Genomic DNA, 18,544 nt, shown 5'->3' with positions numbered 1-18,544 from the left:
TAGCAGCAGCAAGGGGTGTGGTGCAGTAGCTGTGGATGAAGGTGCATCCACCAAGGCTGCTGGAGGTGCCAGGAGCAAAGCATGGGGTTTATGTTGGGTGGTGGTTGACTTTCTCATTGTCAATGGCTTTTTTTTGTTTTTCAGGTGTTTCTGTGACCTCAAGTAACACAGGTGTGCCTGATATCAGTGGCTCAGTCTATAACAAGACTCAGGTGAGCAATGCTGTACCCTCCTCCCTGATGGCCTGAGGCCAGGCTGATGGCTCCCATCCTATTCTCAGACCAGTTGGTCTCAGGGTCAGCAGGCTGTGGCATTTCTGGTGCTGGTCCTGTTTGCTGTTGGAGTCTTGCCCTCTGTTGCATTGTTTCTGCCATGTCAGCTCCTGACATAGGTGCAGTGCCACACACAGCCCCACATGAGCTGTATCCTGGGTGCAAATGAATGTGATGGGGCTAATGTTTTTAGTCGAAATAGCCCCCAAAGCAGGTGAGTCTAGAGGGCATTTTCTTTTCACCAGAGAGACCAGTCAGTAGCGTCCACCCCTAACACAGTGTCCCATGCTCTTCTGTGGCCATTGTTCAGCACACAGCTTCCCAGGGAAGGCTGAAAGTGCTTTTACAAGCTGTAGTGTGCAGTCAGCTTATGCCCAGTTCCTGTTTTCTCCTCCTTGCACCCTCAGCTGGGGGAATCCGTGCCTGTGATTCATGCTTACAGGTAGGAAGCCAGCCCTCGGCTACGTGCTTAGCGCTAGGAGTCAAGCTTTGGCCGGAGGGAGGAAAATCTCACTGCACATTCTTCATTCAGTTTTGTTGGGCTGCCCTGGGTAATTCCAGGCTGAGCCCCTGCAATGTGTGATTTCAGGCAGCTGCTGCCATCCCATGTCCCACTGAGTAAAAAGAGGTCAGGGGGAAAAAAGGGGCTTACTCATGGAGTGGTGAAAGGTTCAAGTGATGTGTGTTTGGGCCACTCCTGTGCTTGTCTGGTCACTTGTGGGGCTGCTCACACCAGTCTCTGACACTGTCCCCCCTTGCCTCCTATGCAGACATTTGACAAGCAGGGATTCCATGCTGGCACACCGCCTCCTTTCAGCCTGCCCTCTGCTCTCGGATCGACTGGGCCCCTGAACCCTGGTGCTGCCCCGGGTTACGCTCCAGCCCCCTTTCTCCATATCCTGCCTGCACATCAGCAGCCTCATTCCCAGATGCTGCATCACCATCTTCAGCAAGACGGGCAGGTGAGTCAGCCCCTCCTGCCTCTGCAGCATGCCTGAGGTCCGACTGCTGCCCCCACATCCCAGCAGGGCAGGGTCTGAGGGGTCTTGCTTCGCTCGTTGGGAAAGGGCCATGACAATGATTGCAGACTGACAGACTCGATGCTGTTGACCAGCTTGGGGTGGGGGGACCTCAGCGAGTTCAGCAAGGGGAAGTGCCAAGTCCTGCCCCTGGGGAGGGACGGCCCCATGCAGTAGTACACGCTGGGGGGCAAAGCAGAGTGGCAGAAAAGGCCCTGGGGATCCTGGTGGACACTGACTTGGCCATGAGCCAGCAATGTGCCCTTGCCACGAAGGCAACCAACGGTATCCTGGGCTGTATTAGGCACAGTATTGCCAGCAGGTCAAGGGAAGGAGATCCTTCCCCTCTACCAGCACTGGTGAGGCCACACCTGGAGTGCTGTGTCCAGTTCTGGGCTCCCCAGTACCAGAGAGACATGGATGTACTGGAGAGTTCAACAAAGGGCCACAAGGATGGTGAAGGGACCGGATCATCTGTCCTTTGAGGAAAGGCTGAGAGACCTGGGACAGTTCAACCTGGAGAAGAGAAGGCTTAAGGGGATCTCATCAATATATGTAAACACCTGAAGGGGGAGGGTGTAAAGAGGACTGACCCAGGCTCTCCTCAGTGGTGCCCAGTGACAGGACCAGAGGGAGTGGGCACACTGAAACAAGGGAGGCTCCATCTCAACATCGGGAGAAGCTTTTTTGATTGGAATGGTGACCAAGCACTGACACGGGTTGCCCAAGGAGGTTGTGGAGTCTTTATCCTCAGACCTCTCTGGACATGGTGCTGGCCAGCCAGCTGTAGGTGACCCTGCTTGAGCAGAGGAATTGGACAAGATACCTCGAGAGGTCCCTGCCAGCCTCAGCCAGCCTGTGATTCTGTGAAGAGACTGTCCTTACATGGGGGGATGGGCAGTGAGGTGTGAAGCTGCTGCTGTCCCCAGGCTGCGGCAGGAGACAGAATGTGAGCACTTGTACTGTAACTCTGGGGGAAAAATGAAGTATCCTTTTGCAGGTTGCAGGCTGGCTCTGACTTGGTCTCACCAGCCCGTCCATTTCCTTGCTATAAAAGTTTCCTGAAAAAACAGTGTTCTTGGTCCTGCTCCTTGCGTTCCTTGTGCTTGAACCTATCTTGGGTGAGGGGCAGAGGGATGGCACGTTCCTGTGCTTCTGTTTAGTGACTCTGTGGCTGCTTGCCCTGGACTGCAAGATGCGGAGGTGTTGCAGGGCAGAAACGGACCGATTCAGGGGGAGCATCGCTCCCTCGGTGGATATCAGGGCTGTTCCCAAGGGCGGCAGCTCTTCTGGTGACATTTAGATGGGCTCGTCTTTCTGGGAGCACAGGTGCTATGGCAGCTGATGTCCGCATCTTCTTTGTTTTCATTTTCTAGGGTGGATCTGGCCAACGCAACCAACCCAGCACCATGCAGCAAAAGTCTCAGGCTACCAAAACCGCCTATGGCACTTCTCCATACTGGACAAACTAAACCCGAAACCAGGGAGGGGGGAGAGAATGAAAGGAGAGGAGGAGAAAAAAAAACCACAAAAAAACAAACAAAAAGAAAAGAGAAAAAGAGAAAAAGCCGAAGCCCATTCCTGGAATTATTAGGAGAAGTAACTGCTCAGCCAAATGTCTGTGCGGGGAGAACTGCAGCCAGCCAGCCATCCTCTGTGTGACTCGCCTGCTTCCTCTTTGAGTTGCTGTTGTATGTAATATATTTATGTATGTATTTGTAAATGTAATAGAGCCTAAATGTGGTTTTCTGCATCTTGCAGCCTGTTTTATTTTCTTTGTAGGAAAACTAATTATTCATTTCCCATCTGCACCAAGGTATCCTTCCTTGTTTTTTTAAGCTCTATGGGCTTTATAACTCTGTTAAAGACAAATGAGCTGGAGCCCATTTATTTAATGCAGTTCTAAATTCAGGCAAATCAGGAGGCCACAAAAAACAAATCCAGATGTGTCCTGTTGGTTTGATTTCTGCCCTCAGCCCCCAGTATAGCTGTTACTTTAAAAGAGGGGTGGGAGAAAAAAAAAGTTTCGTGGGCCTTCCCCTTTCTTTTGTCTCCCCCTTCCCTCCTTCTGTAAAAAATAAACTCTCATGGGCAGTTTGGTCACTGTGGCCCTGAGCTGCAGCCTCAGCTTTTTATTTTTCAATTTCTGAATAATAAAAAGACAGGATTTTCTTTTTTGGTTCGGTTTTGTTTTATTTTGTTTCTCTAGCAAGAGAATCTGGATGGCTCAGTGTGTCCTGGAACTCCTTTGCATCATTAGAGGCAAAAACTATGTAGCGGTTTCTTAAATAAAAGTATAAGCTGTGTCTTGTACCTCTTTTTGCCCTGAGCCACCCTGCCCAGGAAAGGCAGAGCTACTGGATGGAAACTTCACCTGTCCCTCCCCACTTTTTTTAAAACAAAGACCAGCAACTCCTGGTCCTTCTTGTCCTGCACCAGTGCGGTGAATGTTTTAGGAATTTCATTTCTTTTTAGCCCTTCCTCCACCTAATAAAGGTCTGAGCGTATCACTGGTGTTTGTCTGCATTTTCAAAGGCTCCAGAGGCAGTTTTGCTTTTACAGCCTGTCCCTTTCCACCTGCTCTGCAGCAAAAGCTGAGCTGGGAGGGTAAGAGCAGCAGATGGGTCTGCAGGGGATGCTGAATACCATGACAAAGGTGAGTGACCTCGGTGCTGAGAGCTTATAAGCATCTGCAGCAGGGATGGGATCCTGGGCATCATCCCGAGTCCTGACATTAAACATCACGTCTCTGCCTTCAGTGTCCTCTGGCGTTGTGCTCTGTGTGAGTCGCAGGGAGCAGCTGGGGAAGGTAAGGAGGGGGCAGAACTGCAGCACTGCTCTCCCGTGCTTCGCCCACCTGGTCCATGGCCTCCACCAGGAGGAAGGTCAGTGGTGATGACTCCTGCTCCAGGCTCATCCTCCTGAGCATGCTGGCCTTTCATAGCAGAGGAGATGGGAAAATGTGAAGCTGTATGTGTCCATGTGGCAGGGGAGGGGTGTTTCTGCACTTGCCAATTCTGCATAAAGACCCACAAGAAAAAAAACCCTGTTTCTACCCTGAGAACCACTTTCCTTTCTTAAAGTCACCCTTTCACCAGCTCTCACGTCCTGTGGGAACCAGTTGGCTTGGAAGAAGTCTGTATCACCCAGTCCTCCTTCTGCCTCTGACCAGCAGAACATGAACTGCACTGGTGTTCCTCTGCCCCAGCTCAAGTTTTTATACTGGTTGAAGTTCAGCAGCTGCTGCAAGCCCTTGGCAGGTGCTGTCGCACTGGCTTTGGGGCCTAAATGTCAAGGATGGAAAAATGTCTCAGTAGGCTGGGGACTTGCTGCCAGCTTGTACGAGGGCTGCACCAGGAACTGAGCCCACGGGGCTTACACTAGCGGCATCTCATTTACCCATGGCCAAAGCTGCTGCCTCACAGAAGCTATTCCTTGAAAAACAGATCTCCCCCAAAGCCAACTTCACACACTTAATTTTCTTGTTTATAGAAGTCTCCTGTTGCCCTCATAGGTGTAGGTCAGTCCTTGCTGGTGTCAGGGTCCAGGAGCAGCTTGGCAAAGGGAACACACGAGAGTTGGTGCTGGTGCAGAGCATCTGAGGGAGATGCCCCACAAGGACCTAAACCAGTGCTCCTCTCCGGTCCCCAGCTGCACAGCTTCCATCCTCAACTATGGCTGTGGGCATGGAAGGGCAGCATGTCCACCCCTGGAGGTGATGGGCCATGTTGCCCTCCAGCACCTCCTCTTCCCAGCACCATGCAGCAGAGGCAACTCCAGCATCTCCCCAGCTGCTCTGGGGTCCTGCCCGCCGGCAGCACGCTGTGGTCAGCCACAGGCAGCCTCCCCTCGTCTCCAGGCAAGACTAAACAGGATGTTTTCCCGTTTCCTTACACTGTTAGTTCCAGCAGGTTCTTCTGCAGCAATTTCCTCTCCAATCACCTGTTCCACAGCCTGACGGTAGAGCCAAGGGTGCTCAGCTGCACTCGGCCATCAAAGAAAGCGTGGGGAAATAGCCTGCACCAAGTGGCAGCAGGGTTTACCCAGTGCAGAGTGGGCTGGAAAGTTTGTCCTGCCTTTGATACCGCATCTGCTGGATGAAGCAGCTACTTACCGGCTCCGGGCAGCCCAGTGCTGTAGGAGGCAGGTGGGGGATGAAAGCAAGCGTGATCCAAGCCAGAAGGCTCGGAGAGCACCATCCCTCTCAGTCCCATTCCCCAACAGGGAGACTCCTCTGGGAATGCAGCTCTGAAATGCCATCGCCATTCCTTCAGCACAGCTGTGAAGCAGAAGCACTTGGGCCACAACCACATCTGACCTGGCAGTTGCTGTGCTGCAATGCCAAGTGCAGCAAGTGCAACAACTCCCGTGCACTTGTCCCACTGGTTCTAGCTTGACTGCGGCAGCAAGGCACTGCAAAAACATTCTCCACTCTTCAACTTACAAGGAGCAGCAGGGGCCAGGCAGGGCAAGGACCCCGAAGGGCTGGCAGTGATCATCTGAAATCCTCTGCTAGTCTCCTGCATGATGTCAAAGCCCTCTGCCCCACCAAGCAAGCTCCCCTGCTGCCTTGTCTGATCGTTTCAGGAACCCTGCCAGGGAACTGGCCACCAGCAGCACCAGCAGCTCTGCCCAAAGTCACTGCTGCAGTCACATGAGATCATGAACATTCAGGATGTGGAAGGAGGGACAAGCCACTTGGGAGGAATATAGGGATGTTGTCAGAACACACAGGAAGGTGACGAGGCGGGCCAAGGTGTGTTTGGAATGAAACCCGGTGAGGGAGGTCAGGGACAAGAAGGGCTTCTTCCAGTACCTCAGCAGGAGAAGGATGACTCGGGAAAATGTGGGCCGGCTGCTGACTGAGGTGGGTGCCCTGGTGCCCAAGGACAGAGAAGGAGGAGTTACTGAATGCTGCCTTTGCTTCAGCCTTCACTGCCGAGGCCGGCCCTCTGTTATCCCAGAGCCTGGAGGCAAGAGAGGAAGTCTGGAGAAAGGAAGAGTCTCTCTTGGTCGAGGAGGATCATGTTAGAGATCACTTAAGCAGCTTGACACCCACAAATCCACGGGCCCTGTCGGGATGCACCCAGAGCGCTGAGGGAGCTGGCAGGCGCTATTGCCAAGCCGCTCCCCACCATCTTTGAAAGGCCATGGAGAACAGGAGGGGTGCCTGAGGACAGGAGGAAAGCCAGGGCCACTCCGGCCTTCAAAAAGGGCAAGAAGGAGGATCCGGGAGACTACAGGCCAGTCAGCCTCACCTCCATCCCTGGAAAGGTGATGGAACAGCTCATCCTGGTGGTCATCTCAAAGCACATGGAGGAAAAGGAGGTCATCAGGAAGAGTCAACACAGATTCACCAAGGGGAAATCATGCCTGACCAACCCGATAGCCTTCTCTGATGGGAGATGAGGGCAGAGCAGCGGTGGATGTTGTCTGCCTTGACCTCAGCAAGGCTTTTGACACTGTCTCCCATAAGATCCTGACACGTAAGCTCAGGCAGTGTGGACTAGATGAGTGGACAGTGAGGTGGATCGAGAGCTGGCGGAACAGCAGAGCTCAGGGGTTGTGATCAGCGGCGCAGAGTCCAGCTGGAGGCCTGTAGCTCGCGGTGCTCCCAGGGGTCGGTGCTGGGTCCGGTCCCGTTCAACTCATTCACCAATGACCTGGACGAAGGGACTGAGCGCACCCTCAGCAAGTTTGCTGATGATGCAGAACCGGGAGGAGCGGCTGACACACCAGGAGGCTGCGCTGCCGTTCAGAGAGACCTGGACGGGCTGGAGAGTCGGGCAGAGGAACCTCATGAAGTTCCACAGCGGCACGTGTAGGGTCCTGCCCCTGGGGAGGGACAGCCCCAGGCACCAGCACAGGCTGGGGTGACCTGCTGGGGGGCAGCTCTGCGGAGAAGGACCTGGGAGTGCTGGTGGGCAGCCAGTTGCCCGTGGGCCAGCTGCGTGCCCCGGTGGGCAGCCAGTTGCCCGTGGGCCAGCTGTGTGCCCCGGTGGCCAAGCAGGCCAGTGGGACCCTGGGGGGCATGAGGAGGAGCGGGGCCAGCAGGTCGAGGGGGGATCCTCCCCCTCTGCTCTGCCCTGGTGAGGTCCCACCTGCAGTGCTGTGCCCAGTGCTGGGCTCCCCAGTTCAGGGGGGACTGGGAACTGCTGGGGAGGGTCCAGTGGGGGCTGCAAAGACCATCAGGGGACTGGAGCACCTGCCTGGTGAGGAAAGGCTGAGGGAGCTGGGCCTCTTTAGCCTGGAGGAGATTGAGAGGGGATCTTACCAATGTCTGCAAATAACTTGAGGGCAAGTAGCAGGATGGGGCCAGTCTCTTTTCATTGGTGCCCAGCGACAGGACAAGGGGCAACAACAGGCACAAACTGCAGCACAGGAAGCTCCATCTGAATCTGGGGAAGAACTTCTTCACCCTGAGGGTGACAGAGCCCTGGAACAGGCTGCCCAGAGAGGCTGTGGCATCTCCTGCTCTGGAGCCGTTTCAAACACTCCTGGACATGACTCTGTGCAACCCGCTCTCAGTGAACCTGCTATACGGGGGGGCTGGACTAGATCTCCATCAGTCTCTTCCAAACCTGACCCTGCTTGACCTTACCCACATTAGTCTCCCCCTTCCTGATTTAGTCTTCCTAAGTATAACAGCAAAGCCCACAGCCTTTTGCCAAAGCACCTCTTTACATCAGTTCATTCTTTAGTCTGGCGTTCAGGCAGGCAGCTGTCAAAGAGCAGCCTTATTTACCAGTAACCTTATAGATACTTATGTGTACGTATAGGCATTAATGCTGGAGCAACACTGAACTTCTGAGTAGCTGTTATTCAGAGCTTTAAGTAACCCATGCAAATAAAACAGCTCAATTAAACAGGGAAGTAACAGTACAGGGATACTTTCGTTTCACATTTTTATTAGTAGACAGATGTGCAGAAAAGACAAAATATAACTACTGAAGGGAAAGACAACACAAAAATGCATCAGTTAATTCTTTCTGGTAAATTATACTGAAGAAAAAAAGAAAACATCTGGCATTTCAGCTAAGAAAACTACTAAGAAATCTAGTGTACCCTGCTGGTTTCAGAATGGTTGAAAACTGCATTTGAAGGGGCTTGTAGTTGCAAATGTAAACGCTAGTATTGGCTGAGACAGGAGAAGAGGGTTAAGAAAATACATCAGAATACACAGATCAGGTAAACATTTTTCTGCAATCTCTTAAATAGTTTCAAAAAAAACCAAAACAAACAACCCCTCATACTTCAGTTTGTATCCCAAAAAAAAGAAACCAGCAAGTCAACAAGCAATGACACTGCATGGGACAGTGGGGAAGAGAAATTAGTCTGGTTAATGTGGGAGCTCTCAAAATAGGTTGCTTTTTGTCCTTAAAAAAGGGTAACAGAAGAGTCATGATAATGCATCTTACAACACCAAGCTTGAAAATACAAGTCACTGGAGAGTATACAGTGAAGACGGTCAAAAGTACAAGGGAAATCCTGAAAGATGCAGTATCCTCATTTCAAACCAAGTCATCAACACAGCCAGCACTGCCATACTCTGCTCCTTCACCCCCACAAAAGCTGGACGTTGGTGTCCCTGTCCTGGTGCGGCCCCAAGACCAGTCCTGCAGCCAGGAGGCCCAAGGACCCCCCTGCCAGCACTGGCACTGCTCACAGGCTGGAGTGAGGCTGGGGGGTGCCCCAACCCGTCACTAGACACAGGGGAGCCCCGCTGCCAGCTCCAAAAGACACCAGGGGCTGCATCAGTCCTTGCTGGAAGGACAAGCTGAGGCAGCCCGCGTGGGACACTTCAGGAGAGGCCCAGCCACCTCCCCAGGTAACGTGCAAGCAGGAGGGCAGACCATTGCGGGGAGCGCTGGGGGACAAGGTGTCACCACCTGGCCTTGCCTCTGCTCTGCAGGGCGCAGAGGAGCAGGGACTGTCCCTGCTGCAGCAAATGCCAGCCAAGCAACATTCTGAAAACACATCTGCCTTGCTCACTTCAGGCAGAGCCCCACCAGCCTTCCTCCCCTCCCCTCCCCCCCTCTAAACTTGCTCACTGTCGTCCCAGGACACAGCCACCAAGCTGATGGCAGAACAAAACTGACTCCCACCAAAGCACCCCCGAGGGACCACAGCTGGTGACGTACCATTGAAAACCCTGAGATATACAAAGGGGAGGCATAAACAAATGCCTGAGCCTGCAGCTCTTATCAGGGTAACTGCTGCTGTACCTGTGGGACTGGAGTGTCACCCAAGCAGGGCCAGAGCTTCAGATCTGCTCCTGAGGGTGCCAGGGCTCAGCACAGGAGGGCAGGGCTGGCTGCTGATCAAGGGATCATGCAAAAGGTGAATTCAGGCCACTGCACCACAGCTGGACAAGAGTACACTACAACAGGGTGAGGATGCTGAGGGACTGAGGAAGAGGATTCAGCAGACAGGAGGGAGGCCCCTAAGCTCTGCCAAGAGCTCCCAAAAACATGCAGGAGGCCAAGCTCAGTGCACCAGCTGAAGCATGCTGCTAAATAGCCTGTCAGACCCTGCTGCTGGCCTTCTCTTCCAGCCTGAAAGCTCTATGTGCCCCTCTCCTGGGGGGCTGCGCACGCTTACCCATGCCCCAGCAGCCAGCCAGGCAGGGGAGAGCCCAGCACACACCCACCCCCTCTGCCCCACACCCCAGCAGCCACTGCGGGCACAGCGACAGCCTGGCCACCCCAGGCAGGCACTAAAGGCTGACCTCTGCCAACGCTGCAGGACTGCACCAGAGCTGCGCCTACCAATGCGTGACCTACATATGCAACATAAAGAAGGCTCAGGCCAGCACTGGATTTGGGCTGCAGGAAGCGAGTGCTGCTCACGAGCACTGGGGCAGGCGGCTGTTGGTGTCTCCCACTGCCAAAAAGAGGTTCAGGATGAATGCTGGCCTGCTGGGCAGCAGGAGACAACATCTGTTCTCCTCCATCTGGAGAGGGGCAGCTGGCAGCAGATCTCAGCAGCTAAACTCAACTTTTTCAACCCCAACCTAGTCTGAAAAAAAAAAAAATTGAATAGCAACCCAGGGCTCAGTTGTACAGATGTGAAGTGTTAATTGTTTATTTTAGGGTTCATACCACAAGCCTTTTTCAGAGACAAAGCTGACTGTGCCCTCTGGGGCTCCAGGGGCCAGCTATTTTCTATCTTGAGCAGGCTGAAAAGGAATACTGTACCTTTCAGTGACATCCCATCAAGCTCAACACACAGTAGCTTTACACTCTCCGCCCCACACCTTATAAAGGAAAAGCCACCACCACAAGGCTAAACGAATGTACACACGCTATTATTGTAAATGGAGCAGCTAAACCTTGGCAATTTGCTTTGTGTGGATTTTTTTTTTTCTTCCCAGTAAATGCAGCACTTGAACTCCCGAAAACTCAGCTTCCAATGGGTTTGTTCCAGCTTTAAATACATTACACATCTCAATGCAAGACTGTATTTAATTCAAGAAACTAAACGCGAGCAAACCTGTTTCACTGTGAGCATTTCGAAGAGAAGTGAAAAGGGGAGTTTCTTTTTTAAAAAGAAATCATAATACAGTGATGAAAGGGTTAAGAATGCAAGAATTCAGACATTCTGTGGAGGGTCTCTAAGAGGTCCATAAAAAAGGAGCAAACAGATCCATACAACAGGAGACAGCAGGAGACAAAAAGTTTTGATCCCCCCCCCCCCCCACTTTTTTGCTGGACTGCTGCTAGGTTACCGCTGCTCCCTTCTGGCCTGAGTCGGCAGGGCAGTACAGGGGCTTCGAGGGAGCAGGTCACGACTCCTCATTGCCAGAATCATCATCATCGTAACAGTCGGCATCCTCCTCCTCCTCATCTTCATCGTCAATGTCGTCATCATACAAGTCGTCATAAAGCAAATCTGAACTGTTGTCATTGGAAGGCACTTTAGTTTTGATGCAGTACTCTGCCAGTGTAGTGGGGACCTTCACGCCATCCTTCTCTGCCTCAGCTTTGGTGGCCAAAACCTGTTTCCTGCGACGAGGACACAGCAAGGTGAGCAGGACCGTGTGCCAGCAGCAGCGTGGCTCAGCTCCCCACCGCCCAGCCAGCCCCAGCACAGCCCTCCTGGCAGCTCAGAGTCAGGAGAGCTGGTGTTTGGCTGAAGAGCCAGAAGCAGCACTAGAAACAGACTCAGTTCCTGCAGCCCCAGGCTTGCAAGCACTCCAAGGGTGTTTGCAGCACACATGCTCTCAGCAACATAGGAAATCAGTTATTCTGCAAGACTCCACACTAGAGACCTGCCACAGCTCAGAGCAAATTTCATTACATTTGCTTCAGAAAGGATGGTCAGGGATTTCCCAAGATTCAGGGATTTCCTAAGACGACCTACTGGCTCCACCACTGATGACTCTAGCCTTGCATGCTCAGAACAGCGATTCCTGCAAGATTTTGGCAGCTCTGAGCTCCCGCTAGAGGGTAAGAGCAGTCAGAGCAGGTGGCTGCACCCCGAGATGCAGCTGTAATCCCCAGTGCTGCAGGGGGCTGGCAGAAGACAAGTGTTTCCCGTCACCCCAGGACAGGCTCACGGCTGCTGCCTCCTTCCCTGCAGCACTAGGGCTGTGAACGGTTGGCTGGCCCACGTTGCCTCCCAGCAGGGAGAAGAGCAGACGGCAGCCTGCCTGCCTGCCCATCAGTCCGCCATGCTCTGTTTGTAGAGTACATCCAGCTCCGCCACAGCCAAGGGAGCTGCAAGCGACTACGATAACCTCCCAGCGAGGCTCCTTCCACAGGCTGACTGCCCGGCGCAGCTCCAGCCAGGGGTATATGCTACACATCCAGCTAGCCGAGTCCATGCAGATGTGGTCTTGCCCCAAGCACGACAGCAGCCCCACTGCTGTACGGGCAGCTCTGGCTCGAGTTCACATCATCTCCCTACAGCACCTGGTGAGCCATGAACTTATCAGCAAAGGACAGTCAAGACTGAACAGTTCTTCTAGCTAATCAAACCCAGCTTTGCAAGTGCTTGCCAAATCCCACTGATATTCCTTCAAACTGGAAGGACAAGATTATGATTCATGAGTGCAGTAAGCACAGAATTTGTAGGATGCAGTCAGTTTGTATCACATCCCAGGCAGTGCAGGAATGCTCAAAGGCAAGCAGGGACTTCAACTGGGATTTACTAGCAGCCAATAGGTTTTGCAGAGCATCATGCCAGATTAGTTTTGAAAAAAAGAACAATTTACAGACAGATCAGCCCCGTCCTGCTCCAGAAGCTTGCACTGCTTCTGTGTGCTGAAAATCCTAGAGGGACCAGAAGCATGGACTTGGAATAAGGCAGCAAGTTTCATTTCCAAAGAAGCAACCACAGCGAGAAGCTGGTTTCAGCAAATTCTGCAAAGCAGCCTGTTTCGTAGGATTCAAAGCAGGAGGCCAGTAGCACAGCATCACACACGGCAGAGCTTACCTTATGATTTCAGCATACTCCTTGTCTTTTCCTTTACTGTCCCTCCATTTCCTGAACATGACTGACGCATCCACATTGGCAGGAGAGAATGTGTTGGGCTCATTAAGCAAAGAGATCACACTCAGTAAGATAGTCCTGAAAAAGGTAACCACAACAGCAGTCAGAGGTGACACATTCGTGGGTTCTGGACGCCAACGACTTCTTTAGGCGATGCATCAGGAACTTGTCTAAAGGCGAGTCTTAAGGGTAACTAAGGGTAATATCTGAAGTAAGAGCAGGTATTTATGAACTTAAGACCCTGGCCATCAGCATAGGGAAGGTGACAATAAAACCTCAGGAATCTCATCTGACTACAGACCATCATGTCTGTGCACGTGCTTGTGTCAGGACATCAGTCAAAGCTAGGATCAGACCAGAATTCAGCTTGTCCACACCACCCATGGATCGTGCAGGGCTGGAAACCTGCATGGCGAGCCTGTTCCTGGTGACATTCAACCTCCCAGCAGAAAGCCAGTCTCTTCGCCTGCCCTGTGTAGGGAGAAGGACCACTATGACTCAAGGCCATCAGACAAGGGGCACTGCTTTCCCTGCCCCACTGCGTGTTAAGAGGTTGAAGCTGTGGGCAGATCTCACCTCTCCCCTCAGCTTGTGCATCACTAAGGCTGCTGAGCACAGCCAGGGCGAAGTAGTGCAGGTGTTGTTCAATACCCAGGCAAGCTGCCAAGGGCCCAACAGGATTCAGCTGCTGGTTGGTATTCAGCAAAGCCAGCATGAGCCAGTCATGTAAGCCTCAGCAGACAGACAGCCTTCCCAGATTTTCTAGCAGCAGCACAGAGCTAGCTAGCTGCTCTGCTGGCATCTGCTAGGAACAAACACCACCTCCCTCACCCAGACCCTTCTCCTGCATTTTCTACATCTCTTCCTGCATTTGCACTTCAGAGATTCAGCCCTTCACTGTGCCACAGCCAACAAAAAACTCAGCAGTGAGTCAGTCACATCACACAGCCCTACACACCCAGACACCTGGCTGTAGCTACCTACCACAACAGCTTCACATGTCTGAGGTGGTCCTGCTGGCAACAGCTTGGGATTTAAATGAAAGGGGAAAATGAGATACAAGAATAAGTCTTGATACACAGCAGTATGTAGCAACTGCTTTGCAGAACTTGATTAGAAGACTACAGCCCCAGCTGTATGCAGGAGTGGGCTGGAAATCATGGGCTGGACCATCCATGGCAATCAGCTGGGGGGAATGTGCTCGAGCTTGTCTAGACAACAATTAACATGATACAGAGCACAGGGGAGTGGGGGACAACGGCGACAAGGAAAGGTAACACCTTGCAGTTAATTGCTGGTAGTTAACCACCGATCGGGGACTGCCTAGTATGCAATGCTTAGCTTCAAGAACCAACCTGTTTAAAACGCACAGCTTCTGAATAGAAACTCGTGCTTCTGTACAATAAATTGACATCTTGCTTGCATCAAGCTGCGTCCCGTCTCTTAATTCGCCGCAGCTGTACTTGCATTGATTCTAGGGGTACATGCAGAGCTGAACACATCTACCAGACCATGTATCAGGGATACAATTACAGGAAGTGCTTGGTCATTTGGATGCTGTGTTGCTTTAAAAGTTTTGAAACTGAACACTTGTGTCTGGCCAGACTGTTCAGCACAGCTATCAGGACAGTCTTACACAATTTATTTTCCAAGTGATATAATTCAGTAGGGAAAAGAGAACAGCAGCTCTAGAAAAAGACTGTCTGGTCAGACTGGAATGATGGGCCAAAGAGAGGCCATCTTCTACTTCATCTCAAGAATTCACGTAAAAGCTTTTGATTCCCAGCAAGCAGGCTATAAAGCCAGCATATCAGCCCCGGCATCACTGCAGCAGCTTCACTGCAAGCAAACTCTAGGGAAGGCTGAGGACAGGAATTCATGTCTGGATCTAGCACCTGCTCTACCACACTTCCATCAACAAAGTGACAAGAAGCCCATTTCCACTGCAGTGCCCCAGACTCCAAAGTCACCGCAAAGCTACTTTAATACACCAAGGCAACTGTCTATTAGTGGTGAGGTGCTCTTGCATTCTTCATTCCCAACCATCATGTTAGATCAGCTCCTTCACTGGTGGTAACTTAAAAGTGAGACAGCCTGCTCCGAGACAAACCCTGCTACTGTGGGTAAACAGCATAAACAAGGTACAGTAACAGCAAGGGATCCCAGCACATGGGATCAAAACCACAAAAAACACTTACCCACACAGGACCGAAAATTTCCTCAACGTCAGATACAAACCGCACTGGACCAGACAAGAGACTGACCCTCTGCCATACTGTCAGGGGTCTGTTTCTGTCAGGCAAGGTTGTTCTAGTGTGTTGCTTCATGCAAGCTGTTCGCATGAAAAGCGGGGGTTTCAAGACTGCCTTCTGCTTTCTTACATCCCCAACCCCATTCTGGGAAACAGTGAACTGTTGTAAGTGTTTTCAGTGCTGTTGTCTTCAGAGTGGGTCCCTCTACATCCCTTTACCAGCAGGGGAGAGCAGCCAGCGGAGGCTCAAGGAAACAGACCTGTCAAGCGTCTTTTTCACTCCATCCATCAAGAGAAAGCTCAAACACAGATAAATTTCATCAAAACCAGACATTATGTAGAATGGCTGGTGCTCCCAATCAGCACATCCTGTTATACTCATTTTGAACAATGTATGGGGTTTTTTTTGTTCCAGCTACTATCTACACTGAAGCGTCTCAGAGCCACCTTTAGAGGTGGGCACAGACTTGTCCTAGCACATTTTTGCTCTCCAGTATAGACTGTACTGACAGACAAGTTCATGCATTGAGCTGGCTGCAGAAACTGTCCAAACCTTAAGGCAGCCCAAAAAAAGCCAACAAAAATGGGCGTTCTCAGGAAACAAAGCAATAGTGAGACAAGCCTGTCTTCACTAGATAGACGTGTACCAACATCTTGAACATCGTGCTCAGTTTTGGCCTGTGTACCTCAAAGGACAGAGGTGAGACAGGGGAGATATGGAAAAGGGCAACTAAAGTGATCAAAAAGCCTCAACTCTAAGACCTGCCACCACCTCCACAGTTCTACGGGACTCGGGATGTGAGAAGACAAGCAGAATTCTCTGCCACAAAGATCACAGCTGCCTTCCTTCACATCTTGCTGCATGTTTGCCATGTTTACTTATGCCTGCCACATCTAGATCCGAGTGATGGGAAAATTCATATTGACCGTGTTTAAAAAAAAAAAAAAAATGATCAGCATGCCTGACACCATTAGAGGTGAACACACAGGTGCTCTCAAAGTTAATGACATGCCCCCCTTCAGACACTTCAACCACAGCTGTCTGTAGTAACAGCCAATACTCAGCAGGATTTACAAAATTCAGCAGCTGAAGAGAAGCCCTAGGTTACATAGGCAGCTCAATTGCAAACATGCTGCCCTTCAGTCCTGCTGCCTCCTGTCTGACTCTGGAGCCTTGCGAAGCCAGATGGGACCTCAGCAGGATGCATCTCTCAGCACTTAGCCCAATGGGAGATGCTGGTAGAAGGCTAACAGTTAAGGACAAGTTTTATTTCTGTTTGCTGACCTAGCTGAGGAATGTTGTCTCCTCAAATGTCATCCTTAAGCTGAACACATTCCAAGAAAGCAAGCACCAAAAGCTTCACCATGGTAAGGGAGAGCAGAAATAAGAGAACTATCATTGTGACAAGATTCATGTAAATCTTTAGCTGTATATAACTACATACTCAAAAGTGCCTGTGCTATATAAGTAATTAATGCCCAAAGTAATTTCCTAACTATGAGCTGAGGCTTGTCACCTAGTCAGTTTCTTTACTGGCAGTGTCTTGTAATGAGAATGAAATTCAGCTGGTGTTTCAAAAAAAAATAATGGAGAGGCTAGCCTTGAATGCCTCTAGTGTTTAGTGATCCTTCGTTTTTCTGGCAGAAAGCAAGCCATCTGGCCAACTGTTCAAGACATCACACTGCAGGACAAGAGACATACTGGAAGTCAAACAGAAGGCAGGATTATGCACAAAGTTACTCCTACTGAGCCTGAACACTCAAAAATGTTGTCTTCTACGAGTGGCATCTTGGAGGAGTTTGAAAAACCTAAGCATAGGATAACATGGAAACGCTAGAACATTTGAGAAAGCGGAGCCTTCTGTCCTGTTCACAGGTTTTCATGCTCTTAATGCAAACTGTTTGCCCAGTATCAGGACACAGCACTCCGGTACCTTCAGACAGTTTGATAAGCCTGGTTCCCACTTTCTTCAAGCCCCCAAACTCCCAAGGTCTTAAATTCCCTTCAAAGCCTCTCCCAACACAGGCCTTTGCCTTGGAGAGAGATGACAGGCCTTTGAGGTCACTGTTGTACATCACATTCAGTTACCTGACATTTTGGGTAGGGTTCCACCTCTCGGATGGCAGTTCTCCACTTTGTGGGTCATCTACGGGTGGATGAAGAATTGAAATACATACATCTCCATTCTGCAAGACAGAAACAGAAGTTGAGAATAGCCTGACTTGAGGCAGAGGTCTGATGCCTCAGCTGCACCACTCTGGCCATGTTCCGAGCGGTTTAACCTTGTTGAGATGAACACCCTAAGTGTCAGTAAAAATATGCAAGACCTGGAAATGGTTCTCAATTCTGCTGGGGTCTACTGTATACACTCAAAAGTTTCCCTTGCTAAACAGTGTTAATCTGCAAGTTGGTATAAAGCAATCTCAAGTCAAGAGGTTTAAAGAATGTAGCAAAGCAAGCAAAACCAGTAATAAAGTCACATAAAACCAAATTGGTCTCCAGATAGCAAGCACTGTCACAGTGACAGAAATGAGCTTTAGTTACAGGAATCCCAAAGTAGAGTTAAAATTTTTCTCTGTTCCCAGTGGTGGCTGAGTTAGCTACAGGATTTTTGAATTGAAGGGTTTAGCACTTTCTGCTAGCCTAGGTATCAAAACAATGCTTCTCCCCGGACACAAGGGGGTTGAGCAGATGGCACAGGGCAGGCTTAACACTGCTCCCCCACGACACAGCTGTCTGAAATATCAGGTGAAAAATCAGGAGATGCTCTCTGAGAGTTTCACTGAAAACCCCTTCCAGCATGCAAGAGGAAGAATATTCTCACAGCATATGGAAGCCATACAGCCACGTAATCCTCAATCTGTGTTTTACTCACCAGTGTTATAGCCTGAATATAGATGTAAAGCTCCATAATACCTACCATTTATAAATACTTCAAAAAGCCTGTAAAACCAATTCTCCACCAGCAACAGCACTCTGACACCATCACTTTGCAGGAGTGCTGTAGCAGCATTCAGCACAGCTGATACTCTCCACTGAAGCTGACTCCAGGGACTCGTGGGGTCCCAACGCCTTACTGCAGGATGGGGTAAAGGTGCAGACGGGACCCCAAATCCAGCCAGCAGACATTGGCCTCTGCAGGCCCTGCTGGCTTGCAGCCTCCTGCAGCCAGCTGCTGGGGTGACTTACAAGTTCCTAGAAGCAGCCCCACACCTTCAGGTGGCACAGACTCAGCTGATAGGCAGCACTCACGCTGTCCCTTGTCACCGTGACCCAAGACACAGACTGAGGACAGGAACAGCAGAGAACCTGCATTATCGGTTCTGTTTGAAATTGCAGGCTGGCAGCTGCCCACGCACCTGGTCTCAGCTACATCCTGAGGACCCTCCAGCACTGCTAGATGCACAGAAACCAGAGCACAAAGACATGCTGCTCACAGCGACAGCATCCATGTCTTTGAGCCCGAGCCAGTGATCACAGCTACAGATAGCAGTAGCTCACCTGAAGG

The 18,544-nt window shown here is 51.0% G+C and overlaps 2 protein-coding genes across 8 annotated transcripts in view; one reads left to right on the top strand and one right to left on the bottom strand.

Annotated features, from left to right (window-relative positions):
- The window catches only part of UBAP2 (ubiquitin associated protein 2), a 133,794-nt gene extending 130,331 nt beyond the window's left edge, over positions 1-3,463 (top strand). For all 7 annotated transcript variants that reach the window (XM_080371154.1, XM_080371153.1, XM_080371152.1 and 4 more), the window contains 3 exons: positions 145-212; positions 1,043-1,234; positions 2,668-3,463. In XM_080371154.1, coding sequence (XP_080227280.1) covers positions 145-212; positions 1,043-1,234; positions 2,668-2,763 — 356 coding nt within the window. In that variant the 3' untranslated portion in view covers positions 2,764-3,463. The remainder of the gene's footprint in view (positions 1-144; positions 213-1,042; positions 1,235-2,667) is intronic.
- Positions 3,464-8,179: 4,716 nt separating this feature from the next.
- Positions 8,180-18,544, bottom strand: part of UBE2R2 (ubiquitin conjugating enzyme E2 R2) — a 214,605-nt gene continuing 204,240 nt past the window's right edge. The window contains exons 4-6 of the mRNA XM_080371173.1: positions 17,125-17,222; positions 12,728-12,862; positions 8,180-11,295 (exon numbers count right to left, since the gene is read on the bottom strand). Coding sequence (XP_080227299.1) covers positions 11,076-11,295; positions 12,728-12,862; positions 17,125-17,222 — 453 coding nt within the window. The 3' untranslated portion in view covers positions 8,180-11,075. The remainder of the gene's footprint in view (positions 11,296-12,727; positions 12,863-17,124; positions 17,223-18,544) is intronic.

Source organism: Falco punctatus (genome assembly GCF_963210335.1).
Source record: "Falco punctatus genome assembly, chromosome: Z".
Classification (NCBI taxonomy): Eukaryota; Metazoa; Chordata; class Aves; order Falconiformes; family Falconidae; genus Falco; species Falco punctatus.
This window is presented reverse-complemented; position numbering and strand designations above follow the sequence as displayed.